Genomic DNA, 21,143 nt, shown 5'->3' on the forward strand with positions numbered 1-21,143 from the left:
TAAAGAAATATCATTTATTCACAGTTTATCGTAATTAAAGTAACAGTGAATAAAGTCATCAGTGAACAAATAAATATTATATTTATATTGTCACTTTTGCTTTTAGCTTAATGGTTTATTTCTTAACTGCTGGCCTGTGTTAGGGGTGCCTATCATTTTAAGTCTTCTTGAAATAAGTAAAGTTTGGGGAAGGAAAAGAAATCATTGTTGAGCCTGGCAGCTCAAACTGTACTAAGTAAGCTTGATAAGGATATAATTCCTAATGAGAATATCAGTATGTTCATTCAGACAATAGATGTTTTGAGCACCTGCTATGTTCCAAGTACTGCTGGGTGCTGGAAGCACGTCAGTGAAGCAGCCAGGGGTAGCCTGTGTCGTCGAGAAGTTTACAGTAAGCTGTCAGGCCTTCTCATTTTTATGATACTGGAAAATGTGAAGCATCATTAAATGAATTTACTCTGTACTGAACTCAGCCCTTGAAATACCAGAATTTTATTTCATTTCATTTTTTCTGTTTTATCAGAAGGCTCAAATCTGGGAACACTTTATTAGCAAAAGGAATGAATAAAACAAGGGCTGCTTGGGAAAAAATTTTAAATAATTTTTCTTGGTTTTAAACTTTGATACAAGTTTCCCCATGCTGAATTCTACGTTTTCATGCCTTGGTAAGGGACCACACCCAAGTGTGCTGTGGTCTCTTCTTGGCGTCTTGATCATCAGGGACGGCACTGGGTATTCTTATTACCCACTGCCCTTGCTCAGCGATGCTCTTTGGCTCTGGAGTAAATTGAGGACTCTCTGATTTGGCACCACGCTGTCCCAGAGAATTGTGCATTCCTCCCTGGAGCCGTTTCCTCCCAGACAGCCATCTCTTCTTGCAGTTACAGGTCTGTCCTTGGTATCCCTCTCCATCCCTTCTCACTGCTATCTGTTGTGACCTACTCACAACAGGCTAGGGGCGTCCAGGAAATTGGGATTAGTAAAGCAATAATCTAAGACGAAACATTAACTTGGGGACTCCTCCTCTGGGTAGCTGAGTTAACATGAGCTTTGTTTCTCCCTTTTCGCACTGTGCAGAGGTTTCCTTCTGGCAACTTCAGCTCTCCAGAAGTTTGTCTATATTAAGTTGTTTGTGTCCCCAGGAGCATAACATGCTGATTTGCTGGTGTTTTCAGCAGGTTGGTTAGATCACACATGTTATCTCTGTTCATTAAGATTCAAGGGGATCCTGTTGGTATGATCCCTGTTTAGGTTTATCTAGAGGTGCCCAGAAGCATTGCTAAGTTTCAGTATTTCTTTCAACATCATCGGTCTTCGATTCCATTGTTATCATTTATAGCTACTCTGAGTGATTTGCTGACTGGAATCTGCAAAGATTTTTTTTGCAGAGAGCCCTTGCATCAGTCTTTATTTTTGCAAAACCCTGTTGACAGTGAGCCCTGTGTTTTCTCAGTCTCCTATGACTATCTACACTGTTAAATGCTATGTTTCACTGAGGACCAAGGGCCCGTGGAGCACTATGACGGAAGGGCTGGTTTCAAGCAGTTTTTCCACTTGTCGCTGCTGTCTCCAGGACTGTTCTATGAGCGGCAGAGATGGCCTTGCTTGTGGAGTATCCCCAGTTCTGGTTCCTTCCTCTAGTCCCCGCCTCATTCTCCCTTCAGACACACAGCAGCTGTTGAGTTTCCTCTGCCATAGAGAGCCTTTCTTACCTACAGATTCTCACAGAGCTGGAGCACAGCGGCATTGGAAGAATCAAGGAGCAGAGTGCCCGCATGCTGGGCCACCTGGTCTCCAACGCCCCGCGGCTCATCCGCCCCTACATGGAGCCTATTCTGAAGGTAATCTGCAGCAGACAGAGACAGGTACTATCTCTCCAGGCTGTCTTGGGACAAAGGGAGTGTTTCGTTGTTCACTGGTACACTGAACAAAGTAGATCATTTCTTTGGTCCCACACTCAGGGACAAGAGCCGCATCAAGCACCTGCAGCTCTAGATACCAAGAATTTCACCAGTTGCAGGAAAGTGCTCTCCTCCTGATGTAGTGTTTCAAGCACATCATCAATTATCAAACGTTCTTGGAGAGGAGAAAACAGCAGCATAAAGAAGCTCCCCCAAAGTGAAGAAATAAGTGAGCTTTAAAATCTGAGGCAGTGGGACTTCCCTGGTGGTCCAGTGGCCAAGACTCTGCTCTCCCAGTCCAGGAGGTACAGGTTCGAGCCCTGGTCAGGGAACTAAGATCCCATATGCCGCAGGACACAGGCAAAAATATATATTCATCGGAGACAGCCTTCAAATCTGATATGTTGAGTCATGTGAAGGATGTCACAACCTATGTGAATGTGGGTACATGGTCACACAGATGCAGTTTAGAAAAGGCATGGGAAACATTTGTGAATCATGGCACTTCCCAGCTCCCTCTTACATCAGACTTGTGTACAGTGTGGAGAAAGGAGAATTTACATTCCAGAGGAACCCTGGATTCATAAAGCCGGAGAAGTAATTTACCTCTGTCTGAGATGATCTCTGGGGTGAACTTTACTTACGTGAAAAGAAGTTTCCTAGTCAATTATCACCAGGATTCATTTTCTTGTACCTTCTTTCCATAGGCTTTAATTTTGAAACTGAAAGATCCAGACCCTGATCCAAACCCAGGTGTGATCAATAATGTCTTGGCTACGATAGGAGAGTTGGCTCAGGTAAGGTGACAACTGTTTTTTCCCGTAGGATGGGAAGAATGTGATTATACCTCTGATGAGGTCAAAATACTTCTTAATGCCATAATTTCTAATGCTGTCTGCCACGTCCTTTTTCATTTTGTAGGTTAGTGGCCTTGAAATGAGGAAATGGGTTGATGAACTTTTTATTATCATTATGGACATGCTCCAAGACTCCTCTCTGTTGGCCAAAAGGCAGGTGAGTAGCACCACTTCCTCTTTGAACAGGACAGGCCCATGAGGCCAGGGACCTCTGTCACCTTAGTGTCCCCAAGCAATGGCTAGCACATAGTGGGTACTTGGAAACATTTGTTGACTTAGTGAAAAGAAAAAAGACTTGGAACCGAATTAGCTGTCATCCTGACCCAGAGTTGTTGTCAGTGTTAGAGCTGACCAGTGCCGTTTCCTCTAGACAAAAAAAAAAATTACAGATCACCCGTCAGAGCTCCAGCCTCCTAAAAGGAAAAAGAGTGCCTTGGCCTCTGGCTGTAGAGGCCAACAGAGCTCCAGCCCACCCTCCCCAGCCCTGGTTTCACTTTGGTCATTGAGATCATTAGGTGCCTAGACTAAAAGTAAGACCAACCTTAATTTCCTTTTGGGTCAGACTTCTTCTATCAATCATCCATGGTGAGAAGGACTGTGTATTTCCTTTGAGAAAGGCAGGTCTGCTCTTTACCTTTGATCCAGTGACGGTTGTATTGATTTGTAGCCTTGTTTTTATATCCCAGCTCTCAGGATTTGTGTTTATGGTTAGTGTCTTCACTGGAAATTGTTTTCTTGTAATAGCCTTTAATTCTTTGTTATAACCATTTAACAAAGAGTATGAAGTATGTTTTCTTTTCTCTCTTACTGGCTGTATGAGTCATGTGACCTTTTTCCTGTCCAGGTGGCTCTGTGGACCTTGGGGCAGTTGGTGGCCAGCACTGGCTACGTGGTAGAGCCCTACAGGAAGTACCCCACATTGCTGGAGGTGCTGCTGAACTTTCTGAAGACTGAGCAAAACCAGGGTACACGGCGGGAGGTAGGAAGCTTGTCAGACTTAGTCTTTACAGACTTGCTGGGAGAATGGAGAGAGAGTGGGAGATGTTTGCGGCATTAACACTCTCCAACGGTGCTGATGAGACTTCCTCTCCCTTTCTGTTTTGTCCCTGTAGCTGGGAACGGGAGAGGAGTGTCCATGAGCACTGTTTTGTTGTAGTCAGGTGCTGTGATGAATGTTTTCCTTTTCCCCCACCCCTTTCCCACACAGGCTATCCGTGTGTTGGGGCTCCTAGGGGCATTGGATCCCTACAAGCACAAAGTGAACATTGGCATGATCGACCAGTCCCGGGACGCTTCTGCCGTCAGCCTGTCAGAGTCCAAGTCAAGTCAGGATTCTTGTAAGTTGAGGGGATCTGTGAGTGGCTTGCCAAGTGCTTGCCTCACAAAGCCCTCACTGGCTGTGTTTAGAAAGAGCCTGGTGCTGGATAACTATGAAATGATCCTTCACTTGTTCACTTGGTGACTTTTGAATGGAACGTCAGTAGTTTGCTCTTGAATCATAGGAAGGGCGCTGTGTCTAGTCTCCCTGTTTGCCTGGGTTCTTTGTTAAGGGTTAACAGACTATGTCTGTGCTCACTTTTTGTGCTGATGAGAAAGAGGTGAATTATCACCCCATCACATTTGTTCATCTGTCATTCTTTGTTAGTGCCTGTTTGATGTTTTCTCTTCCCATGGCACCCAAGGAGGAAGAGGGTAGAACTGATTGTCCCAATTTTAATTGATAGGGAAATCTGATACAAGGCTCAGAGGGCATAGAAAAGCAGGTAGCAATCCGAATCCAGGGTTCTTTTTCCATCAAGTGGTCTGGCCCTGGAGTTCTTTGCCTTTAGATAAATAGCCTGAGAGATTGGGTAGGGCCTGGGGATGCGGGCAAGTTTTCTAGACTTAACCCACTGTCTCCTTCAGGCAGACTTATCTGAAAGTAGGAAAGTTCAACAGTGGCTTCCCCATCCAGTTCAGCAAAATAAAATAAATAAATAAAGTAAATAAACTAATTGTTTCTGAACTCTGTGGATGGGCCCCTTCTGCTTCCAGTGTGTTCTGTGTGTTAGAGAAGTGGGCCTGTGATGATGCCCTGTCAGACCCCCAGCTGTCAAGCGGAGCCTGAGCCATGTCCTCCAGGTGTTCCTCTACCCTCAGCACCGTGTCATCTGGTCTCTTGGATGTTCTGCTTCTCAGGGTCCTTATTCCCCCACCCTCCATACCCTCTCCACCCCCAGTCCTTGAGATCCTTGTTGTTCAGGTCAGGTAGCATTTGTTGCTAACTTGTCTGAATTCCCCAGGGGGACCAAGCAACTGCTGAACAGATGTTTACCTAATTTAATCCCCCTTACTTTCACTTGGGGGGGTAATTATTTTTATTGATGGTTTCAGCTACAAAGTTGTGAACTGGAATGATAAGAAGCTAAATTAAACACAGCAATTTAAAGCAAACCTATCATGTACTGTTTTAGGCTTTCATAGTTTAGATAACAGACAAGCCAAAAACTGTGTGTCCTTCATGGTGAGAGCCTATTCATTGGTTCCTAATATACCCTGTATTCCCAGTGCTGTTAGAATGTGGCAGGGAGAGAGACACGAATGCTAATGAGTGTCTGGAGGATTTTTGTTTGTTGTTAACCATGCTTTGTCCACAGTGAGAGTCGCATGTAGCTCACGACCCTCATTGCTGTTTGGTCCTAGCTGACTACAGCACCAGCGAGATGCTGGTCAACATGGGGAACCTGCCTCTAGACGAGTTCTACCCGGCCGTGTCCATGGTGGCCCTGATGCGCATCTTCCGAGACCAGTCCCTCTCTCACCACCACACCATGGTTGTCCAGGCCATCACCTTCATCTTCAAGTCCCTGGGGCTCAAGTGCGTGCAGTTCCTGCCCCAGGTCATGCCCACATTCCTGAATGTCATTCGGGTTTGTGACGGGGCCATCCGGGAAGTAAGTGCCTAAACCCCTGACCCTTGCTCCTCCCTGCCCAGTGCCTGTGTGGAAGGTCCATCTGCGCCGTGGCTTCCTTATAATGGACTCTGCTTGCCATTAACTTCCCTGAGCTTCTGACACCTAGGTGTGCAGGATTCATCAGCTCAGCCCAGCTTCCTGTCATATCATTCAGAATGGCTAAAAGATGAGTGGCTGGTGGGACGGGACAGCATTGTTATTCTCAGTAATCTAGTGTTCAGTCCAGTAATCTGATGGAACATCCCACAGTGGATTTCTGATTTCTTCTTCATGACTAGATTTAAGTCACACACTTCTGTGAATACTCCAGAGGTGCAGTTACAATACTTCTTATTGGATCTGGTAATGTCAGTTTGTCCTGTTATTGTTGGTCCTAAGTTTGAGCACGTGGTACGGTTGGTGTTTATCAAATCTCTCCATGTAAAGTTACCTGTTTGCCTCAGTCATCAGTAGCGTGTGGGGTAATAGCTTTGAGACTGTGTGACTGTCCTCTTCCCCAGCTACCTTTCACCCAGTGATTTTAGCCTCCATTGAGGATCCTTGCTGAAATCAGTTATCATGCTGTTTGTAAAGTAATGACTTTAGTTCTTTTATTCCTTCTGCTTCTAATAGCTGGCATTTTTCTGTAAAGAATAATTTTCCCCTTTCTCTTCCTCTTCCTCTCTCTTGGTCTTTTTCTTTCTCTAAACCATAGAGCCCGCACTGTAGTTCTGTGATTACCATACCTGTACCACTACCTACAGCAAACCTACTGAATACAGTTCAAGGTGGCTTTGCAGTTCCTGCTGTTCTTAGAATATATTCCACAAGGGTATACAGTCAGAGTACTGCCTTTAAAAGATATTGGAAGTAATTATTTTTCCTTCTCTGATCATATGGTCAACTTGATGTACATTCAGAAAAGATAGTATGTTTTTTAGAAAATGTATTTTCTAGCTTTGCTCCTGAAGTGTACAAGTGCAGTTTATTTTTACATAATCAACCTCATTGATTTCTTACTAATTCTAATAAGTTACCTGTATATTTTCCCAGGTTTTCACAAGATAATCATATAGTCTGCAGAAAATAAAAAGCAGTTTTGCCTTTTTTGTTTTAGTCATTAAAGCTGTTGTTACTTTTCTTCCTAGGACCTTCACTGTAGTGTTGAGTAGACTGTAATAGAGGAAACCTTTAATCTTGTTCCTGATGTAATGGGTCTGCAGTTAAAATTTCAGCAATAAACATAATGTTTGCTGTAGGTTTTTGATAGGTAGCTTTTTAAAGATATAAATATTCCCTTATGGTATTATTTGCTAAAGAGTATCTGTCATGAATAAGTATTAGCTTTATCAAATGCCTTTTTTTTTTTAATCTTGTGATAATCATTTGTTTTTTTTCTTTTAATATATTAATATGTTGAATTACACTGATACGTGTTTTAGTGCTAAAAATACCCTTGATATCTTGTGTCAAAATCATCTTGGTTATGATATTTTTTAATACATTGATTTTCTATCTAATATGTAATTTAGAATTTTTACATCTGTGTTCCTGAGAGGAATTGACCTATAATTTTTTTTTAACCACAGTTTCAAAGATTTGTTTAGCTTTTCTGTTTCTTTTTAAGACAATTTGAGTCACATTTTTCTAAGAAAGTATTTGTTTTATCTGAATAGTAAAATCTATTGGTATGAAGTTGTTCACTATTTTATATTTTAATTTTTTGGTAGAGGTTTGTCATAGTATTTTTCAAAGAACCAATTTTTGCTTTTGTTTCTCTTCTTTTTAAAAAAGTTTAAAATTTACGTGTATTATTTTCTGGCTGCCCTGGATCTTAGTTTCAGCATGAGGGATCTAGTTGCAACATGGGAACTCTTAATTGTGTCATGTGGGATCTAGTTCGCTGACCAAGGATCGAACCTGCACCCCCTGTGTTGGGAGTCTTAGCCACTAGACCATCAGGGAAGTCCCATGTTTCTCTTCTCTCTTATATCTTTGTTTCTATTTCATTAATCTGCTCTTTACTATTACTTTGCTTCTATTTTCTTATTTTTGCTTTAAAAAAGAATTATTAGATATTAGCTTCTTTATGGTTGATCTTTCTCCTTGTCTAAATGTAATCTGTTAAGGCTGTACATTTAACTCCAAGTTAAATTAGAAGTGTATATTTTAATTTGCAAATTAAATGTAGCTGCTGCATTCAAAAACTTTATTGAGGTGAAATTTACATGCCATAAAAATATATCCTTCTTATGTCCTTCTTGCATGTAAAATCCAATGATTTTTAGTATATTTACAGAGTTGCAACATCACTACAATCTAATTTTAGAAAATTCTCATAACCCCAGAGAGAAACCTCCTGCCCGTTTGCAGTCATTTTCCATTCCTATCCCAACCCTAGGCAACCATTTACCTACTTTCTGCCTCTGTAGATTTGCCTTTTCTGGACATATGCATAGAATTAGAAGCATACACAGTTTTTTGTGTTTGGCTTCTTTCACTTTTGAGATTGATCTGTGTTGTTCAGGTTGTTCATTCCTTTTTTATTGCTGAATAATAATGTATTTTCATTAGTGTTCAGAAGTAAGTATTTTCTAATCTTTGTTATGACTTCTTTCATCATCGAGTTAGTTAGAAGTGGGTATTTTAATTTGCAAATGTAGGATTTTAAATCTCTTTCTTGGATAGCAGTTTCTAACTCAATTGCTTTGGGTTTATGATTCTTTGATGTGTGCTGAAACTGCCTTAATCATCTAATGCTTGATTGTTTTCAGCAAACATTTCCTCTGCACTTGGGAATAGGGTGTATTTGCTAATGTTAGGCACAAGATTTTACATATGTTATTAGATTTGAACTTGTATTTGAATCTTTTATATCATTATTAATATTTGTTTGCTTAATCTATCAAGTACTGAGAGAAGTGAAATAAAAATTCTCTTTTACCAGGATAGATTTATAAATTTCTCATAGTGTAGTTAATTTGGGGATTATATCATTAGGTGCATACACATTTTAAATCATCATATCTTCCTGGTGAGCTGAATCTTTTATCATTTTACAGACCCTTTTTGTCTTTGATAATATCTTGAGATTTGTTTTGACTAATGTTAATTTAGTTATACCAGCTTTTTTTGGAGATGCGTGTCTTTTCTTATCTTTTTACTTTTGACTGTCTTGTGACTTTTTGCTTCAGGTTGGTGTTTCATAATAATATATATAATAATATGGCTAGATTAACTTTTAATCTATTTGAAAATCTTTGTCTTTCAAGTAGTACATTTCAGTCCAGTTACATTTATTGTGATTGCTGATAAATTTAGGTTGATACCCACCATCTTACACAGTGCGTTATTTTTGTCCTACCTTGTATATTTTCTTTCTTTTCTTTTTGGGGCTTGATTGAGCTTTCATTTTCTTATTTCTTGCCCTCTATTTTGTAATGGAATGTTTTAACCATAAACGAAAAGTAGACAACTTATATTAAATTCTCATACTCATCAACAGTTGTAAGTATCTTATCAATTTGGTTTCATCTTATTACCTGCCCGCCCTAGACACACACACACACATATACACACACACACACACACACATACACACACACATTCACACACACTTTTTTTCTAGGGCATTTTAAAGCAAATTCCAGATAAAATAATATTTCACCATTCAATTCTCTCCTCTCCGTATAACCACAATTACAACACCTATGAAATTAATGAATTAATGAAATTCTTTAATGTAATCTAATACCAACCCTTCTTCAGATATCCTTGTTTGTCTTAAAATTTTCTTTTCACATTTGGCTTATTCAAATCAGAATCCAAATAACATGGCACTTGGCTGATATATCTAATTCTCTTTCTGTATCTTCTCCTTTTCCCCTCACTTTTTTGCTTTTCACTCTGTGTATTTGTGGAAGAAACCAGGTCATTTGTCCTATAGAATTTTCCATTCTGGATTTGCCTGCTTGTATTATCAAGATGTCTTTTAATGTTTCTTGTAGACCGGTTAGATTTAGAGGATTCATTATTTTCAGGTTTTATTCTTTTGGCAAGAAATACTTCATAGGTGGTACCATATACTTCGTATTTGGGCATTTAGTAAACACGTATTTTCTAAGTGATCCACTTCTAGTGAAGTGCAGGTTCACCAGAGGATTCAGACGGTGTGATTCTGCATTCTTCCTCCGCCTTTATCTCAATCACTTTAGTATTTATTGATTATTGTTTCCTAGAACTGTTATTTGAATAGCAGTTGCAAAGTGGTGATTTTCTGTTATTCCTTCTGGATTTATTAGTTAGAAATCATCTATAAAAAACTTTATGTCATCAACAGTTTAGTCAATTTAAAGGCTAGTTCATTCAGGAAGGGCAGAACAGACTCAGGATTCTTTCATCGCTTTTTCAGAATAATGAATCAGGTCCCTGACTGTCTCTCAAAGGGTGACCCAGGCAACCCCCTCGACCCCCTGACATTTTTTGGAATATCACTGCCAATATATGGATTTATGTATTGAAGACAGTCTTCTTTTAATGATCTAATTATTTCAATCTACCCGGCTTTGTGTTCTTTTTAAACTGCCCAGTGATCTTAGTCTTTGATCACTTTCTTTCTTTCTGGCAAAAAAAAAAAAAAGTATACTTCAGACTTATACTCCAGCCTCGGCATAGCCACTTGCAAGGAGCTGTGGTTTCTTCAAGTAAGAGATGGAACATAGAGACAGCAGTTTGTATGCTAGGATGCTCTTTGCTGCTGCTGTGTCACTGTTTCTAGGCCTTCTCAGTGAACAGAACTAGAAATATGTAGTTTTTAAAAAGGAAAAATAATCCATACCTTAATACTGATATTTCAAATTTAAGATTAAAGAGTTGTTTTTTACTTCTTTGACTTTATACTTGTATCTCTTTCCTGTTACACTGAAAATCTTGATTCCTTTGTTCTGAGATCTCTGTAAGTACTTGTTTTATATTGCAGAGTATATGTATTGTGTATACATATAAACAGTAAATGACCAAGCATTAACTATGATTACTGAGTGCAGGTCAAGGTTTTTTGCAGTTCGTTTTTGTTCTGAAGATGTGTCCTATTGGGAATATACACCAAAATACTGTGTTCAGAGTCACTTGAAATAATCCTTTGAGTGATGTGAAACCAACTTGGTTTATAGTTAAATTTATTTATTCCTATTTCCTTTCAATTTTTAGAAATTTCTTGTGTTTTTCTAATTTAACTTTCATTCTAGGTTTGTAAGACATTAGCATAATTGCTAAGTCAAAACTGTAAGACAAAAGACTGATATATTCAGCAAAGACTAGCTTCTGTCTCCATTCTCATACCTTGTTTCTTCTTTCCTCTGTCATTCACCTTGCTGTAGCAAGTCACCACCAACGTAGGAGCTTGAAACAACACAGATTGATTGTCTTACAGGTCTTTAGGTCGTCAGTCTGACATCGATCATACTGAACTGGAAGCAGGGTGCGCTTATGGCTGTGTTCCTTCCTGGAGGCTCTAGGGGGAACCCTTTTCCTTGCTTTTTCTGGCTTCTAGAGGCTGCCTGCCTTCTTTGGCCACCTCCTTGCTTCTTCAAAGTCAGCAACACTCTATCTCTTTGACTCTTCTTTTGCCCTCAAATCTTTCTCTCTGAACATAACAGGTAAAGGCTCTCTGCTTTTAAGGATTCCTGTAATTAGATTGGGCCCACCCTGATAATCTCTGTATCTTGGAGTCCTGACCCCCTAATCACATCCTCCAAAGCCCCCCTTGTCGTGTAAAGTAGTTTATTCACAGGTCTAGGAATTAGGACCTGGACGTCTTTGGAGGTGCCATAATTCTGCCTACTATGCTTCCCCCTAAGGTAACCAGCTTTTCCAGTTTTTAAATTTTATGTTTTCACTGTTTATTATTGAAAATATGAGAAAATATTTGTCTACTACCTCCTTTCCTCAGAAGGTAACATAATATAAACCTTCGGAACTTCGCTTTTTTCCCACTTTCACAACAGCATATCCTGGAGTTCACACCATGGCAGTGTATTGAGAAACGCCTTCGTTCCTTTAGAGACACGTGGGACTTCATTGTGTGAACATACCATAGCTATTTGACCAGTTCCTGCTGATGACTGTTTGTATTTTTTCCAGTCTTTGGTATTTAAAGTAATCCCGCAATGAAAAGCTTTGTGTATACATCGTTTTCACCTCTGTTTCTTCTTGTATCAATACTTAAATGGCTTCACTTTTTACATTTAGATCTTTGAGCTCTTTGGTATATGTCCCGGTGTACAGATTGAGAAATGGGTCCAAATTTATCTTTTTCACCCATAAAATTCGATTTGCATATCTTATATAGCAAAGTCTAAAATTAATCATTATGTCTATCCTTTTCACTGAACAATATACAGAACTTGGGATGACTGCTCAAAGTACCTCCCTTCCCTCTTATATTATGTAGTATCACTTTTTTTATACCAAATTAAACCTTATTATTTTATTCAAACAATATTTGTTTATATTTATCCACATTTGCCACTTCATTTCTTATGAAGTGAATCTCACTTCAGCTTCCTCCTAGGGTCATTTTCGTTCTCTCTAAGGCAGATACCTTTTCTGAGCATCCATTGAAGTAAATGCTGTTTTTGTTTATCTGAAAAAAAAAATCTTTATTTCACCCTCTTTTAAAACCTTTTTTTAGCTGAGAATACGATCCTGGATTCTCCTTCAGCTATAGATGTTATCCCACTGTTTTCTGACTTCTTTTGTTGCTCTTGAAAAATTATCGTTCCTTTGTATTTAATCTCCCTTTCCTTTGTGACCGTTTGGGATCTTCTCATTGTTTTGTTGTCCTGAGGTTTCAGGACTGCAAATCTGCGTTTGCATTTCTCTTTTTTACCTTGTTGGGGATTTGTGGACTGTCTGAATATGAAGATTCCATCCTTCTATTTTTCCTTCCAGAATTTGATTCAACATGTGGGGCTTCTCACTTTCTCCTTAATTTCTCTTAGTTTCTTATCGTGTAGTTCATCTTTGTCTCTCAGAGATGCATTCTGAATGTGTCTTCACATCCATTTTCTGTTCATTGATTCTTTAACCATGTCTTTGATCTGTTATTGAGGTTTTAGTTCCTACTACATTTTATAATTTCTAAAGTCATCCTGGGTTCTTTGCAACACGCCTAATATTTTTATAGTACTTTGTTCCTGACTCATTTTTTAAAATTCTCATTCTTACTCCTTTAAGCATTTTAAGCAGATTTGTTTTATATTCTCTGTCCACAAATTCCAGAGAAGCCTGGAGTGCTGCAGTCTATGGGGTCGCAAAGAGTCAGACAAGACCAAGTGACTGAATTGAACTAAATTCCACTATATATAGGATTTTCGATGGGTCTAATTCTGTTGTTTATTGTTTTTGCCAAGTCATGCTGGCAGCAAGCCTGTAAGTCTGTCCTTGTATGTTTTACAATTTTGGATCACGCATTATATTCAGCTGGGCTCCCCCTGGAGCAGTAATACTGGAATATATGCTCTGAACTTGCGTCTCTCCAGCGAGGGTTTGCATTTGCTTCTACCACGTGGTCCAGGAGAACTGAAGTTAGATTCTTGGCTTAGAGTTTCTCAAGCCACACAGGTAGTTAAAAGTTAACTAAACTCATCGTGTGGGTGTGGCCTAAAATTACACACTTTTAGGAAGACTGTCTTCTATCTGGACCTCAAGACTGGCAGATTATTTGTCTCCTTTTGCCAGTGGACAGATTGTGGGGTGGAGAGCCTCACCATTTTTCTTTATATGTAACTTTTTGAAGGTTTGGCTTTATGTAAAAGGTTTCAGTTCAGATAATCTACCAACAGTGTTTGTCATCTTTTATGCATTATTTTTAGGCTTTTCATAGCAAGGGGACCTGGGAGGGCATCTCGAAGTGAAAGTGGTAGTCATTCAGTCGTGTCCAACTCTTTGTGACCCCATGGACTGCAGCTTACCAGGTTCCTCTGTCCACAAATTCTCCAGGCAAAGATACTGGAGTGGATTGCCATTTCCTTCTCCAGGGGATCTTCCCAACCCAGGGATCGAACCTGGGTCTCCTGCATTGCAGGTGAACTCTGTACCATCTGAGCCACCAGGAAAGTATTTTCAGGAACAAAACTATGTGTTCTTTTAAAATACTAATATTCAGGAGGGAAAAGAGAAAAAAGCTTGTGAAAGAATCTAAGGGAGAAGAAATGAGGTGACTGCCTGGGCTCCCTGCCTGGGACTGATGTGCCTGCCTGTGTATATCCTGTGAATCAGCCACTGGAGAGGCTGCCGCTGGACACCTCATGGGAAACGACAGCACGATCAGGATGCTTTTGTCTCGAGGTTTCCTTTGACCTCCCTGCCATCCGCAGTGCCCTGCTTTTCCTCCAGCTTAGACTTTCTACCTCCTCTTATGTTGTGCATCACACAAATTTAACTCAAGAACTATTGTATTTTAGAGTCTCTTGTCCCTTGATCTCTGTAATGTACTGTAGGGACCATTTCACAGAAACCGTCAGCAGCGGTTCTGTGAGGAGGTGCCCAGGAGTTAGGAAGAGATAGTTCCACTGAGTCAGGCCTGTGTCCCACGTGGAACTGGGTTCTAACCCCCTTAGAATCCACTGGTATCGTTGAACTTGGAGAATTATTCCATACTCTCTGAGCCCAGTCCTATAATTGAAGAGGCCTGTCAATCTCACTTCTTTAGGTAATGAGTTCTGTCAGCCCATTACTCACTATTTGAAGCACTTTATTTTTAAAACTTAGCCAAGTTTTAAAACATGGATAAGGGTGGAAATATATATGTATGAAATTATCCTTGTTAGTGGAGGGCAGCAAAGGCAGAGAGCTATAAAAATTGGGGGCATGGGTTTAGAGTATGATTTGCTACTTGATGTTGACATGGAGCACTATCGGAGGATCATAACAAAATAAAAACTACGCCTTGAAGACATCTTAAACCTGGAAAGAGTTGGGAGTTCTCTTACCAAAGCTGTCCTTACTCCTAACTTTATTTCATGAATGGCATCTCTCGATAGTGGCAAGATACCAGCCTAAATAGAATCTCCTTATCCCATCCCTCCCTCAATTTGCTTGCTGTTTTGGTTTACAGTGTCTTAGAGACACAATTAGCTAATTAATTAAGACCTAATTAAGTCAATTACTACAAATGAATCACGATGCCCATAATGGTTAGAAGTATTTATTTTAGAAAGTAAGTGGTAGTAAATTAAGACAAACAAAATAAGCAAAATAATACATTTACAGTTAATTAACTAAATTAATAAAAGATACGTTTATAGTTAATTAAAAATTTCATGTCCTTTTTTACGTTTTTAGTAATCCTTCACCAGTAGATGGTGTTTGCTGGGCTTTTAACAGTATTTGTGTCCCTGTTCTAGTGCTCTCCAGGTATCAGCACATTTAACTCTTAGACCAGGCCTATGAGATAAGAACTGTTATCTCTCATTTTCCCACTGAAGAGGCTGAGTGCAGAGAAGTTAAATGAAGGTTACGAAGCTAGTAGGTAACAGAAATGACTCAGAACAGCTAGTCTGGCCCCAAAGCCCCCGCTGAGCAGAAACTGCCTCACCTAGCGAGTAAAGCCACTGGCAGTTGTTTCAGCTCCCACCACCATTCCCGCCGACGGTTTTAAATTTCATTCTTTGAAGCTTAGTCTCAGCAGATAGGGTGGTACAGAAGCCAATTCCATGGTTGTCTTTATTGGTTCACGTGGACCCTGGGTAGGCCTGGGAGTTCCACATCGTTTGTGGTGCCAACATGCTGACCTCGTCTCTGTTTCAGTTTCTGTTCCAGCAGCTGGGAATGTTGGTGTCCTTTGTGAAGAGCCACATCAGACCTTACATGGATGAGATAGTCACGCTCATGAGAGTGAGTAGAAATGAATGCTTTGGCCCGTTCCTTGGGGTTTGGGTCCAGGAGCGTCTGGAAGCAGGTTTGGATGACGTGGACATGTTTTTTATGGGTCGTCATAGAGCTGTTACAACCTGAGGATGAAAAGTGGAGCATGGTATCCCAGTGGATCATGAAAGGGTGGAGGGGCCATGGCTACAGGCTCCCAGGTACAGGAGTTCAAGGTGTGAAGTCTGAGGAGAAATCCTGAAGTAATTGTTCTGCCAGAAATAGACTTGAGATCCTTGCCTCACACACAGCAGAGCAATTTCACTTTAATATCACAGCCGTGCTTCACTATTCCCACAAAAGCCCTCTTCCTTACTGCCTATAAAACCATGGCCTTAAGAGAGGACTGAGGATTGGGCCTTCCTGAGGCCATTAAATATGATGGGCTCCTGTCAGACTCTGAGGAGGAAGGTGATGCTTTCCCCTGATGCTTTCTACAGCCTGACTGCTGCCTTCTGACTGCAGTCACATCTGAGAGGGGGCTCGTATCCCAGATGTTATAATGTGCTTTAAGCAGGTACACAGGACACCCCATTGACCCCATAGTATCGTTTTTCTGTTTTGAAGTTGGGGAGGCTGCTTCCTACTGTTCTTTATAATTTCAGTGTCTCTGCTGGGGAGGTTGCTTTGCAGAGATGGCTGTGTCCTAAAAAATTTGGAAGACACTTCTTCCAGTCATTTTTGTTCTTCTACACCAGCCCTTTGTAGTTGGCTTGAAGGAGGCAGCAGGGCTAAAATCAAATGACTGGCTTCAAAAATGGAGCTTCCCCAAAAATGAGTCCTCAGAACCAAATAACTCCTATATGTATAAATAAGTGAGAGCTGCAGGGGGCTGAAGAGCTTGTCAGATGGAATTAGGGAAGTGGGGAGTGGCACAGGAGGAAGCAGTGTGCTCTTGGGTCAAAGCTGAAGTAATCTGTGACTTGCTTCCCAAAAAAAGACTTATGGCCAAAGCATAGGGGTTTGGGGCAGGGAGCCTTACACCTGCCAAATCCAGCTTTCACTCCCTTCAGGATACAGAAGGTGCAACAGGGCTCTTGCCTTGGCTCTCGATCCAGCATTTTAGTAAGCTCCCCCCAGCCCAGGGAGAGCTTGGGCTTTGTGAACAGTGATCCAGCTGACATCCCTGGGGAGGCTGTCTGGCTTCTTTGAGGTAGGGGAAACCCCTTGTGAGGAGTTCCGGTAGTCTTCCAGTGGAGAGTAGTAGTTGTAATGTGTGCGTGCTCAGTCATGCCAGACACTTTGTGACCCCAAGCACTGCAGCCCGCCAGGCTCCTCTGTCTGTGGGATTTCCCAGGCAAGAATACTGGAGTGGGTTACCATTTCCTTCTCCGTGGGATCTTCCCAACCCAGTGATTGAACCCCCATCTCTTTCATTGGCAGGCCCACTGAGCCACTTAGACTTCTTTTAAAGCCTTTCATCCAAGGAGTTGTCTTTTTTTTGTTGTTTTTTCATTGACTTCTACTCTGATTTAAATGGAAGCCCAACAGGCTTCCCTGGTAGCTCAGTGGTAAAGAATCCACCTGCCAAGCAGGAGACTCGGGTTCAATCCCTGGGTCAAGAGGATCCCCTGGAGAAGGAAATGGCAGCCCACTCGAGTGTTCTTGCCTGGGAAATCCCATGGACAGAAGAGCCTGGTGGGCTACAGTCCATGGGGGTCACAAAAGAGTCAGACATGACTTAGGAACAACCAAGAGTACTAATATGCATATGTTGCCATCATTAAGTCTCCTGGTCTGGAGGTTTTAAATAAAGTACTAGGCAACGATCTTTCTGAATTGATTTGAAGTGACAGCTTTCCTTGGAGTGAGAGGTTAGACCAATTTGCTTTGTAGTACTAAGACAGGATCTGGAGCCAGTTGGCCAGGTTTTCATTTTAGTAACTTATGTGGGATATAATTGGATGACTGTAGAAAAATACTCTTTGTGGCACTCTCTTGTCCTGAAAATGGTTTGGAACAGATGTGAGATGCTGTTGAGCAAAGTCTATTTAGAAAGAGCAGGAAATCTTGTTAACACTAGAGTTGCCGCCTGGCAGAGCCCAGGTGGTACCCAAAGCAGAACCACCCTGGACAACTAGCGAGCTCCTAGAGCACTGCAGAGCTGTGGTCCATTCATTCTGTAAATGGGTTTGGGTGGCTGGAGTATACCAGGCTCTCTGCTGGATTCAGGGAGACAGATGTATCAGCGGGTTTCATGCCCTTAACTAGCCTACAGCTGAATCGAGGGAGGATAGCAAAAAAAAAAAAAATTAAGTATTGCAGGTGCTGGAAAGAGGAGAGCAGAGGGACCCACAGTGGATGATGGAAAGAGACAGGAAAGGCTTCTGAGTAGAAATGAGGCTTGAGCCAGGTCTGGAAAGAGGTGGGGCTTAGCTGACAAGAGGTGGGATCTAAGCAGAGAGCAGCATGAGCGAAGCACAGAGGATGAAAGTAGTCTGGTGCTTTCGGGGAGATGCAGCTTAGCTGTTCATTGTGATGTGGGGTACAGGAGGACCTGGGGAGCGGAGGACAGGGAAGGGTTCCATGGGGAAGACCATGCTCACTGCCTTTCTGCTTCTTTTTAGCTATCTTAGTTCCTTGGTTCCTGTTTCAACAGAAGGGCCCCTGACTTTGCTCCTTTGTCTTCCCCCTTCCTAGGAATTCTGGGTCATGAACACCTCCATCCAGAGCACAATCATTCTCCTCATTGAGCAGATTGTGGTAGCCCTCGGGGGTGAATTTAAGCTCTACCTGCCCCAGCTGATTCCACACATGCTTCGTGTCTTCATGCATGACAATAGCTCAGGCCGCATCGTCTCCATCAAGGTAAGTATCCCGGGGCATCCTCTAGAGAGGTTTCCAGAGTCTGTCAGAGTCCTCAGTTGGTCATCTAAGAGACGAGAACCTGTTCTGAGTGACAGGGTGGTACTCAGCCTAAAAGACGGAATCTAGGGAAATACTTCAGTACCTGAAGTGTGCAGTGTGCAGCTTATTCAATGTTTCTGACCCTTTCTTGATTATCTTTATGTTTTGTCTCCTTTAATGGAACAATCTTGGTAAATGTTTATGGCAGAGCAGTTTTCTCTATTACCCAGCCACTGATTCCTTACAATTGAAATACGCTCAGAGAAAGAAAAGTAGCATATAAGCAAAACAATATGAGGGGAGACTGTGCTACCAAGAGAATATAATTCCAAGTAACTTATTAAAGTCTGTTCAGAGTGCCCCCCAAATTTGGAATTATCCTACCACTGCCACCCTTTGTAGACTTAGGGACTTGGTCCCTGACTGTACTTGTTCATTGCCGTGCCTCTGCTCCTCTTTGCAGTTGCTGGCTGCAATCCAGCTGTTCGGTGCCAACCTGGATGACTATCTGCATTTGTTGCTGCCCCCGATCGTGAAGTTATTTGACGCCCCCGAGGCCCCATTGCCTTCTCGAAAGTGAGCACCTGCCCTCTGGGACTAACAGTCGTCAATCTAGTTAACCATTAAAATGTCTTGTTGAAAATGTCCTTTTCCTAAGTTCCTGGGCCATCTTTCTTTTTTTTTTTGTCATTTAGGTTAGTCCAGAAATGTACTCCCATTAGGTTAGTCCAGAAGTGTCCCAGGCTTCTGGAAATCTTAACTGTCCCCATCCCACTGCAGTGCGTGTTGGCTCTGTGCACCCAAAATAACGTCAGAAGCCATTCCTTCCCAATAGGTGCCAGTTGTTAAGGTAGCCCTCAGTTGTTTCTGTTACTCTGGGCTCTGTGTCAGTAGTTACTGTATCTCAGCGGTTGTTGTAGGGCCGCGCTAGAGACTGTGGACCGTCTGACAGAGTCTCTGGATTTCACGGACTATGCCTCTCGGATCATTCATCCGATTGTACGCACACTGGACCAGAGCCCAGAACTCCGTTCCACAGCAATGGACACGTTGTCTTCACTCGTCTTTCAGCTGGGAAAGAAGGTGAGGCGGGAGTCCTCGACACACATGCTCTTCTGTCTTAGCGAACTCCTTCGCTTGTCAGTCCGTAGGCCTCAACCACTCTCAGAGGGGAATCATTTACGCCCTTTTTCCCTTCTTCATTCAGCAAGTGTTTATTGAGCCACCTCTGTGGGCTGAGTCCTGTTCTGGGGACGATGCAGTGAACAGAATGATGTCCTTGTTCCCACAGAGCTCACGTTCCAGTGAAGCAAAGCTCTGAGACATCATTTATCTCATGAGGGTGACGGGTGGGGAGAGACGCTGTTTCTTTAGGGGAGGTGAGGAAGACCACTCTGATAAGGTGACATTTCAGCAGAGACCTAAGTAACAGAAAGGCCCAGGCCCAGGGAGCTGGCTGCAGGCACAAGGAAGAGCAAAGGCACAGGTTCCAGAAGGCAGAACCTGAAGGGAGGGAACAGCAGAGTAATGACTTCAGCAGGGGAGCAGGGGAAAGGGCTTGGAAAGATCATAGAGAACCTTGTGAGGGCTGGGCTGGCGATGGGCCCACTGGAAGCTACATATTGTGACCAGTGGTTCTCAGAATGTGATTCCCCGACAGGCAGCATCAGTATCTACATAGCTGGGTGCCATTAGAACTGCAGGTTCCCCAGGACCTGCCGAGCCAGAGCTCTGATTGTGAGCGCAGCAGTCTCTGGTTTCATATGCCTTCCAGGTGATTCTGACGCCCACGAGAATTTGCACATTGCTGTTTCATTGTAAGTACTTTGGCTTTTACTCTGAGAAACACTGAAAGTCTTTGGAGAGATTGAGCACAGGAATACTGTGATCTGACCTAACATTTTTAAATGATGGCTCTTAGTGCTGTGTGGAAGAACAGACTGGGCCAAGAGTGGAAGCAGAGAGACCATTACAGTAAAAGCCAGTTGCAGTGACCCAGATGGAAGGCGGTGGGCGTGAGGATCATAGCCCAGGGGCCAGAAAGTGATTCTCCTGCAACCACAGAGCTAGTCCCAAACCCCGAAGTAATAGCTGTAATAAGGCAGTGCTAATAATCTTTTCTGTCCTTCCCACTCTCCAAAGTAATGGTTTCTGCTCTGTTTGCTCTCCTCTTGCAGTACCAAATTTTCATTCCAATGGTGAACAAAGTTCTGGTGAGACACCGAATCAACCATCAGCGCTACGACGTCCTCATCTGCAGGATAGTCAAGGTGAGCTGTGCTTTGTTTCTGCTCTCAAGCCCCCTCATCATCTTTCTTAACTGGTATTCTTAGCAATGGGTATATATGCAGCTTTTTAGCTCTGAACTGTGCTGTGCTGAGCTAAGTCGGTTCAGTTGTGTCCAACTCTTTGCAACCCTATGGACTGTAGCCCACCAGGCGCCTCTGTCCATGGGATTCTCCAGGCAAGAACACTGGAGTGGATTACCATGCCCTCCTCTAAGGGATCTTCCCTACCCAGGGATCGAACCCGTCTCCTGAGGCTCCTGCATCGCAGGCAGATTCTTTACCGCTGAGCCACTGAGGAAGCCCTTTGGCTCTGAACTAGAGATTGGCAAACTTCTGTCAAGATAGTGCATTTTTTCAGTTTTGCAGGCTCAGTGGTCTCTGATGAAACTA

The 21,143-nt window shown here is 42.2% G+C and overlaps 1 protein-coding gene across 1 annotated transcript in view; it reads left to right on the forward strand.

Annotated features, from left to right (window-relative positions):
* The window catches only part of MTOR (mechanistic target of rapamycin (serine/threonine kinase)), a 124,124-nt gene that overhangs the window by 19,944 nt on the left and 83,037 nt on the right, over positions 1 to 21,143 (forward strand). The window contains exons 14-24 of the mRNA XM_010849896.1: positions 1,719 to 1,841; positions 2,609 to 2,698; positions 2,823 to 2,915; positions 3,603 to 3,737; positions 3,966 to 4,095; positions 5,441 to 5,691; positions 15,502 to 15,588; positions 18,259 to 18,426; positions 18,929 to 19,041; positions 19,386 to 19,548; positions 20,643 to 20,735. Coding sequence (XP_010848198.1) covers positions 1,719 to 1,841; positions 2,609 to 2,698; positions 2,823 to 2,915; positions 3,603 to 3,737; positions 3,966 to 4,095; positions 5,441 to 5,691; positions 15,502 to 15,588; positions 18,259 to 18,426; positions 18,929 to 19,041; positions 19,386 to 19,548; positions 20,643 to 20,735 — 1,446 coding nt within the window. The remainder of the gene's footprint in view (positions 1 to 1,718; positions 1,842 to 2,608; positions 2,699 to 2,822; positions 2,916 to 3,602; positions 3,738 to 3,965; positions 4,096 to 5,440; positions 5,692 to 15,501; positions 15,589 to 18,258; positions 18,427 to 18,928; positions 19,042 to 19,385; positions 19,549 to 20,642; positions 20,736 to 21,143) is intronic.

Source organism: Bison bison, unplaced genomic scaffold (genome assembly GCF_000754665.1).
Source record: "Bison bison bison isolate TAMUID 2011002044 unplaced genomic scaffold, Bison_UMD1.0 scf7180017864289, whole genome shotgun sequence".
Lineage (NCBI taxonomy): Eukaryota > Metazoa > Chordata > Mammalia > Artiodactyla > Bovidae > Bison > Bison bison.